Source organism: Haemaphysalis longicornis, unplaced genomic scaffold (assembly GCF_048455015.1).
Source record: "Haemaphysalis longicornis isolate Haplotype H1 unplaced genomic scaffold, Haemaphysalis longicornis Haplotype H1 scaffold_3, whole genome shotgun sequence".
NCBI classification, from domain to species: domain Eukaryota; kingdom Metazoa; phylum Arthropoda; class Arachnida; order Ixodida; family Ixodidae; genus Haemaphysalis; species Haemaphysalis longicornis.
In genome coordinates this window covers 181,610,594-181,619,691 of record NW_027526335.1, presented here as the reverse complement: position 1 = coordinate 181,619,691, position 9,098 = coordinate 181,610,594, and the positions used below count along the sequence as shown (strand labels likewise).

At 45.9% G+C, this 9,098-nt stretch overlaps 1 protein-coding gene across 1 annotated transcript in view; it reads right to left on the bottom strand.

Moving 5' to 3' along the window:
• Positions 1 to 710: 710 nt before the first annotated feature.
• The window catches only part of LOC144175577 (uncharacterized), a 51,705-nt gene continuing 43,317 nt past the window's right edge, over positions 711 to 9,098 (bottom strand). Inside the window, exons 4-5 of the mRNA XM_077704634.1 lie at positions 5,882 to 5,968; positions 711 to 911 (exon numbers count right to left, since the gene is read on the bottom strand). Of these exons, the coding sequence (XP_077560760.1) occupies positions 769 to 911; positions 5,882 to 5,968 (230 nt within the window). The 3' untranslated portion in view covers positions 711 to 768. The remainder of the gene's footprint in view (positions 912 to 5,881; positions 5,969 to 9,098) is intronic.

Sequence of the window (9,098 nt, the reverse complement as noted above, 5' to 3'; positions counted from 1 at the left end):
GAAGCTGTAGCGTGGAGCGCGGCCAGACTGTCTGCTAGAATAATTCGCGGCGAAGGATGAAGAGGAAGAAAGACGCTGGCACGATTTGTTGGCGAAGAAATATGATAGTCGTTAGGCTTTCCCCTTGAAACAACATAAACAGACCTAAGTGCCCGAGAAATGTTTTAGCGGTGCAGTTACTCCCAACAACGGATTCAAGAAGCTTGGCTGCTTTGAATACCAACTGATGAGCATTGTTTTAGGTTCAGGAGGGTGAATAACGAGAAGCTTAGTAAAGTAGTGTGGCCTGCAAAAACCAGGTTCGCAAACGTCTTTGACGCTTCGTTGGGTCTCTTTTTAGGATTCCGGTCATTTGAAAAGGAAGGTATTAAATGTACGACCAGGCGTTACATTGAGTGACGAAGGCGATATTAAGTCCATTGCTCTTAACCCAATGCAAATTAAGGGCCTCGGAGGCGCTTCCTGGTAAACATAAAGAGAGCCCGTTCACCGTTGCTTGACGAAGGCTCCGACGCCGACTTTCGCGGTTTCCAGCTCTACCCCTTCAAACCTTTCCCCACCGAAGGCGTAAGTTTGGGAGCTCTGGGTGCGTGTTAATACGCTAATAATTACGCCAATTAACGATATCAATGAGACTGCTTGCATCATTTTTATTTGATACCTGACGGCCGTCAGTCTTCAGCATGAAAGCTCTAATATAGCACCTAAGCGTTCACAGGCTACAAAAACGGCAATTCGTATTTCTAGTAGCGCGTTGCATTGGACGATTTACAGGTCATCACTCAGCCCGCTGCAGGTTTCTCCATCATAAGCATTATTCTTGACGCTGACGTCGCATATATCGTCGTAATAGTCAATGCAGTGCTGCGGAACATTGTCCTGGATGCCTTCCACAACCCATAACATGCATTCTGCGGGAACAAAAATTGCGTTAGTGCCATGCGTCAGGCAGGAAGCAACAGTTCAACCGTGTTCGACCACTTCAGTATCGCACATTCAGCCCGAAATCGCAGTGTTTTTTTTTCAACACTTGATCCACGAATCACAGTGTTAAATATATCGGAGCAATTTAAAGCGCTTAGCAAAAGTATGGCCTAAATTACCTCTAACTCTGGTTCAATCGTGGTTGACAACGTGTGAGGATGCAGACGAATATTCGATTGGCTCGTGCAATGCATGTTCTCTAATGCTCTTGAATTTGTAGGACATATCTGAATAGAATTCATTGCACTCCTGAAGCAGGTAACGACTAAAAACGGTAAAACCACAGAGTAGGCCTCACACGCAACTGAATCGCCTTATCGAAGACTAGCGGGGACATCCGCCGATTCCATGGTGTACCAAAAAATATTGAGTTGGGGGTAATCCACCTAAATTTGCCTCTAAAGTCAGATTCGCCTGATTAGTATTTCTGAAATAATTTTGTGGACGTGAGTAAGTGTCACAGGTATCACCAAGAATCGTTTTTATGTACGAATGGGACAGAGGTACAATCATCTATTTCCGGAAAAACCGGACAACCTTCTTCAGCCAAATTGTATATCCATACCATAGGTCGGCTTACTCACTCGTGAGTGCACTGATTTGTACCCATTTGTACTCAAACCCACGATTGAGTATGATGACGAGTGAGTAAATACCCAGACGAGAAAAGTGAGTGTGATGACGAACCCGAAGAGACGCTATTGCATGCATTCGGGTACAGTCTCCCCAGTGTATGTGACGACGCCTGCGACTAGACGATTGTGTTGAATTTATTTCGCGGTTGCGACCTGTGCGGCTTGTGTTTGAGCCTCTCTCGGCTAATATCGCATCATAGCCTTCAGAAAATGTTTTGATGTTGAGGAACTGCGGAGGCAAATTTTATGATTGTTCAACGCATAATGTCTAAAAGGAGGATTTTTGTGCTTTTTTTTAATGCGTAGCGTTCTTTGCCGAGTACCCCCACAGCCAGGACCGTGTAGCAACCTGCATTTCTACAAAAATGCAGATTTCGCGAAAGTTCCCCCTGTAATCGCTATAATACCATAAATGGAGATAACTGGTCGCACAGAATTTCAAGAACCTGACAAATAAGCAAAATACAAACAATTACCGACAAATGGCGAAACATGTAACGCCCTGCATTTCCACAATAATGCAGATTTCGCGAAAGTTTCACTTCTAATCGATATAATAGCATAAATGGAGATAATTGGTCTGACAGGATTTAGAAAAACCCAAAAAATTCGCTGGAAAAAACTCCCACTGAGGGCAAGCGGTTTTACAATGCTACGCATTGGTAGATAATTATCTGAATTTCTGCAAAAAATGTTCCTCTGATATTGCACATCTATAAATACATTAAACATTCAGCGCAATCGTCCAAACCTTTCTTAGCAACCCACTGAGCGTTGTAAGTGCGCAAGCTGTAGTGGCGACACTTGTGTTACTCATTTGAGTCAATACACCCACATCATCGCATGAAAGAAAGGAGTTTATTGCTAGTAGAAATTGGTAGTTGAGCAAAAGTGAGTACGGAATACGTACAAGTGAGTGCATATTGAGTACGAGTACAGGTTAGTACAGATTTATTACGAGTACAGGTGAGTATGAGTGAGTGCAAGTACAAGTGAGTAGAGATTGAGTACGAATACGTATTGACTGAGTACAGATTGAGCGCTTGTACAAGTGAGTGCAAGTACTCGTGAAAAGATGACTTGGAGTACTGGTGAGCACATTTGAAATGAGCATGGTGTAAGTGCGTACGAGTGATTTTAAGTATGGACCAGCTTTTTGAGTATGAGTTTGAGTGAGCACAACGTGAAGGAAAAAATTGTGATTCAGCTTTCCGTTGTGCTGACCTGTGGCCAATCCACCGCTCCTGAAATGGCTCAATCGTGCACGCCGTCCGCAGGCCAACATTAAACAAAATAAGCATTGCGGCAAAACTAATTGTATTCAGAATTCTTTGTAGCTCGCAACCAAATTCCCATTTATTTCAGTTTTTATCCGCATAATAAAACTACACTTTTATCGAGTTCCTACGCCTTATAGAAATTTACAGGCGCGGCCACCGTTACAGGTCACAGTGCCGAGCAGTGCCACGACTTGTGTCACGAGTAGTAGCGCACTGCGGGCCGCTCCACGCGTTGCTGCCGCGTTACATCTAACAGTGGCCGCGCTCGTACTTTCTAAATTTGAAAACGCTAGGCTTAACCCTTTTGGGTGGGCGTTGATCCTCTCCGCGTTCGCTTCCTTAGGTGATTAATTTTAGGATTTCGTCCACCATTTTACAGGTTCCTTACGACAAAATATTAAAATTGGGTTTTGAAAACTTTTACTCGTAAGAATTGCAAGAAGAAAAAAATGCTACATGTAAACGGGCTGCACCCACATCGAGAAACACGTGATTAACCTCAAATGTCAATGAACGCCATCAGAGGTTTGTTAGGGGACAAAATAGTTCTGAGGCACTATGATACATTCCCTATATAGTCAAAAATAAGGCATCTCATGTGTTTCCTGTCCATTTCGGGAATACTTAAGGCGATCGACGTGATGTCCAAATACATGGCTTTAAAAACTGCCCCTGCATAATTGTTGCCTGACGCAGTGATCAGCGACTTGTAATGTTTGAGAGTAGGACACATTTGGTGTATGTAGGTAGAGCCGAAGGCTGGAAGCAAAACACTCGCAAATTCTACAGGTTGCTCCAACTTCTGAAGGTGGCGCTGAGGAACCTATGACTGCCAATAGCCTGACTCATGTCGAATACTCGTGGGCCAATTTCTTGTTCGCCAACTGTAACTAACTAGACAACATAAATTCCATAACATAGTGTCCTGAGCGGCCATTACGGGCCATATAGATAAAATACGAGTATGTTTTATTCCAAAGATTTCATGTTTTAAAGTGCCTTTACTGTTTTGAGAAATAAATAATTGTTGAGAAATAATTGAGAAGTAAATAATAATAAAAATAATAATAAATAAATAAATAATTATTCACTGAGAAATAAATAATTGAAGCCAGAATTTCTATTAAACCCGCGGCAACCTGTGTTTTGTGGCGTCGGTAATGACTTATCCGGGACAGTTAATGAAAACAGAAGTTACTATGTTGATTAGGGCTGCCGCCAAGCCTAGCGAAAAGCCTGGTGGACGGTAACCAGGCTTTCCATAGCCTAGTTACCGTCCACCTCTATTGATACGTAACGATACTGATCAAGCACCACTGGCCGCACACAATGTTTTACCGGACTTGTACCGGGCTTATTATTACTGTCGGTAGTAATTGTGCCGTGAAAGAGGGTGTACGACTCGACAGGAAGAGTCACATAAGTGGCAGTGTCGCTTATGCCAGTTGGCCAGTGTCGTGTCAGACAAGCCACCACGCCCGACGGCTGTGCAGTGTCCGCCGGAATAGTGCCTGCCGTACGGACTGCTGCTTCTAGTTTACGTTATGGCTCATAAATTCCATTGTTTAGCCCACCATTCCTGCTGCTTTAAAAGGAATGGGCACTACATTTGAGCGCAAATAGCTCGTTCTAAAATCTTATAATCCCTCTCCAATTTGCGTTGAATTCTGCCAGCCTAGCCAACCGCAACAAACTGTCCATAATGCGTCGTAAGCACAGTGCGGAGAAGTCGCTAGTGAGTCGCATGCCTCTTCTTTGTTTATGTCATTATACAACTTATTTTAGCGAAATTTGTTAAGGTGTCAGTGTTTTTCTAGAGAAGCAATCTTTCGAACGAACCAAACATGCATTTTTTTCCTTCAGGGCCCCGTTAAATATCAAAGACAAAACAAAATTGAGCATATAACCGGCTGTTTAAACCTGGCAAACATAAAGATAACATTTTCGCAAAACCTACGGTACGACATATCCGTTCAGAAATTGGTCAGTGATATTTCGCATTTGCTACTTTAAAAATGGTGCGTGGGTGTCCATGTAATCTTTTTTTTTTTTTCAGTAAGAATGGGCACTATTTGTCACATCCTGTTGCATTCCAGCTGCCGTTTACGCAACAAAGGTAGTTTGGATGATTTTCGGGGTCTTTATTTTCCTAAAACTCGCTCCAGGCAGATTACTTTAATACTCAGTCGTTCGAACTCATTGAACGAAGTAGCACATGAGTCTGCCTTCTCCTTTTGTACCTATACCAACTCCAGTGCTAAAACTTTTTTATATAAAACAGACAAAATACCCGACTCCAACATTTGAACCTCACAGTCCCAACCGGCCTTCTAAATCCCTTCATCACCTCTCATCAATATGTGCGTAAATATTCGGCAAAAAGTTTTTCGCCAATCCCTCCTGTTCGCCTACAACATTCCGCAAATAGGTGCGACCACTTTGGAGCCCAAATGTCACTGCTGCTTTTAGTGAATTACACCCGACACCCGTAATTATGTAGTCCACATACCTTGGGGACGAACACACCAGACATAATCGCTCATTCCTCAATTAAAATCTTTAGCACGAGTGGTATGGCGTCGCATTGCTTCTGGAACCCACCTGGCTGTTCACATCGCTCCCTTCGATCTCCTTCGTAACTACTCCCAAGTCCCTAAGACACAATATTCAGCTCTTCCCGATGCGAACACCACGGCTGAAGCGTCATAAACTGTCCTTCACTATAGCCTACAGTAATAAAAGACAATAAAAGGTACAAACAACAACCTGCTGCCAAAAATATGGTACTGGCTGGCTTCCTAAACTGGGATGTAAGGGGACATTTAGGCTCTATATTTTCATCACCTTGCTAAGGTGGCGTGTACCCGTAGGTGAGTGTTCACTTCGAAAAAAGTGGTCGCGACTGGGTCCCTCTTCTTACCAGGCGTGTCCAGCTCAGTTCAATAACAAAACTGTTCCCGGCAGACCCTTCACACCACTCACCAAGTCGTCCCTCGTAGGGGATCTCGAAGATTGTGCAGTTGTCGTAGTCCGTGTAGATAAAGTTCAAAATCCTCTCTGGACTGTTCGCTGAAAAATGAGTTGTAAGGAAAAACTGTAGTAAGCATCCGTTCAACTCGCCTAGACTTACTGAACGAATCATTTTCCAACAGGATAGAACTCTGAAAAACGCCGAGCGAAAATTTGTCGTTCCTTCGAACTTTTTCAAAATTCTCAGTTTCTGGAGTTTCTCCTCGAGGAAACACCGCCAAGGCCACGCCGATGTTTTTCGTTGTGCTATTTAGGGTTTATAACTGCGGTGGAAGCATTGCAGCGTGACGCCCTTCTGTCCAACACAGCAGATCACCTGAAAGCAAGATTTTAAGTGCCCCACATCCAGCCTAAGACGATTACGGATTGTTGAGGGCGGCGGGTAAACAGCCTCAATGATCATTGAGGCTGTTTACCATGCTCCTGCGAAAGTGCGCGTATTGTAGGCTTCGAAGCCTACAATACGCGCACGTTCGCAGGAGCATGAGTAAGGCGGTGTAATTCAGGTGTTATTTTAAGGGAGCTTGTGTTTCCTAGGCTCGTTGAACGGCACAATTTTGGTGTCTGTCTGTCTGTCTGTCTGTCTGTCTGTCTGTCTGTCTGTCTGTCTGTCTGTCTGTCTGTCTGTCTGTCTGTCTGTCTGTCGGTCTGTCTGTCTGTCACTTAATCCAACGACTTGCCTTCCGTCCACCTTACGAGTAGAGACGTAAGCTTCCGTAAGATATCACGGGCGTGTCAAAAACAGGCTTTTTTCAGAAACTTCGGCAAAATTGAAAAAGAAGGCGATTTCGCAAAGATCTATAAAAAAAACTCGAAATGCCTCTTGAGGCGAAAGCCTTAGGTGTCTCATCAAACGCGAAAATTGACCGTAGTTGCTGGTGACTACGCCAATGAAGCCAGATTACCTCCGCTGTAAAAAGAAAATAAGTGCATAAAATATGCATAAAAACATATTTGGGTTCGAATGACATTTTAACCCTGGTCTCCAGAGCTGCAGCCAATTGCGGTAACTGCAGCGTTAACCCGGTACCCTGCCAGGATGGAGCAAAAATTTTCCGGGTGCGTGCCTCATGACAGGTGAACATGATGGCACCGCAAAGACGATGCAGCCGTGAAGAAGTCTTTGATAATATCTGGCTTTCGCCTTCAAGTCATTTATGAGACTTAACTGCCCAATAAATTTTTCCGTTGCCATTGAAAACAATATACTTGTTACACGCTGCATCACAAAAATCCTAGGAGAGCTTCCGCTCTCAAATTCTGCGCGCGATTTCACGTATGGCATTGATTTGAGGAAGCGTTTTCCTCACTGCATACTGGTTGCATCACAACAAATTTCACCGGAGAAGCTGTTTGTTGCTTCGATCTTATCCTTTCCAAATGGCTGAACATGTTATTGTTCTCCGCCGCTGCTAACGCGGTACCCCTCGGGTTTTTCGGGCGTACCAGTGGATAGGCTGCCGGTTTCGAGGCATAAAGATCTAGGGTTCGATTCCCGGGACGTCCCTAACCACATCTTTTCTTCAGGCGCGCACTCCCAACACCCCCTGTTTGGCTCATTGCCTCTTCGCCTCTGTCACTCACACTTCGAGATTTTTTGGTGCGACACACCGATAACAGATAACGCTCAGCCTAAACAGCCGCACTGTTAAAAAATTCCCCCGCATTTCCCCGAGGGGGAGAATGTGAAAGTGCGAATGCACGGTTGTCGGCCCGCTTGCGGCGCTTGCGCTCGGCCCCCGCAGCCCACCGCCTCGCCGCCTTCTCTTCCATCTCTTCCATCGGGTTTGTAGTATCACGTGTACACCACGCAGTTATCAAGCCGCTATAACGCCGCTGAGTCGCCAACGCACGCCGCTGACGACGTAGTTTGAATGCGTTAAAGATATAAGGCGCGTCACTAACACTGATATCAGCGTCGCGTCCGTGGCTTGGTCGGTAGAGCGTCGCGCTGCGGCCGCAAAGTCCTCGGATCGAAACCTGGCGCCGGATGCTGTTTCTTTTTTAAATATAGAGGAGCACTGCGGACGCCACCGCCGCCGCCGCCGCCGGCGGTGGATGGTTTGGGGTCGCTTATAAAGTGCATTCGCACTTAAAAGCGCCGTGTTTCACGGCCTGCTGGGGCCCGAGGAATTGAGGGCAAGCTCACGCTAGATTATTATTTTCGCAACTTATTTTAGCGCATTGCTGCATTATCGGCAGGCGAGCCTCGGGGCCGCCGCGGTTACCACGTCATGGTGGCTGCTGGGATGCGCCTTCTTCTAGACAAGGAATTTATCAAATCAACCGCTTGTCGACAGCCGCGATTCTGCGGAGCTCCCGCTTTAACGAAATAACTCGCGGTTGCCGGCGACATCCTTATATCGGGTTTTAACTGTAATGTGAATAGGTCGCTCCTCATCTACCACGCTTCGCGTCATTTGTTATGTCGCGACATAACAATATTAGGATAAACATGGGTTTTAAAGCAAAGCTTTCTAGCTCTACCCGTGGCCTCCGCGACTTGCTGCCGGCGGCGCGCCGTTGCTCCGGCCGTCCCATTCGGCGCGGAAGCAAAGGGAGCGGTGTAATTTTGCTAACTCCGACACACGCCGCGAGGCGGCGCCGTTAGCCTAAGGTTGAAGCGAGGCTCGTCTGGCTGACGCTGCCTGCGCTTTAGTTGTAAATCAGCCTTCGTTGTCGCGTCTTCGTGCTAGAAAACTCTCAATATGTGGTCTGTGTATTTTGACTCGATCCTACAAGTACAAAGTTGTTTAACGTACGTTGTTTAACACCCACGATTGCCTTTGCACGCAGCTTTAGTGGTCGTTTGCTTGAAAGGCGAATGCCATAGACCAGGGTTCTGTCATCTCCGGCAGAGTGAATGCCAGCGTGCTGAATTCGTTTTTCGCTGTTACAGCATTTTCGCGCGATATCGCTGCCCGAAAATATGCTTTTTTGCCTTTTAAGTTGTTCCGAACGCTCTGGGTATCCGTTGTGTGTGTGTGTGTGTGTGTGTGTGTGTGTGCGTGTGTGCGTGTGTGCGTGTGTGCGTGCGTGCGCGTGCGTGCGTGTGCGCGTGTGCGCGTGTGCGTGTGGGCGTGTGCGCGTGTGGGCGTGTGTGTGTGTGTGTGTGTGTGTGTGTGTGTGTGTGTGTGTGTGTGTGTGTGTGTGTGTGTGTGTGTGTGTG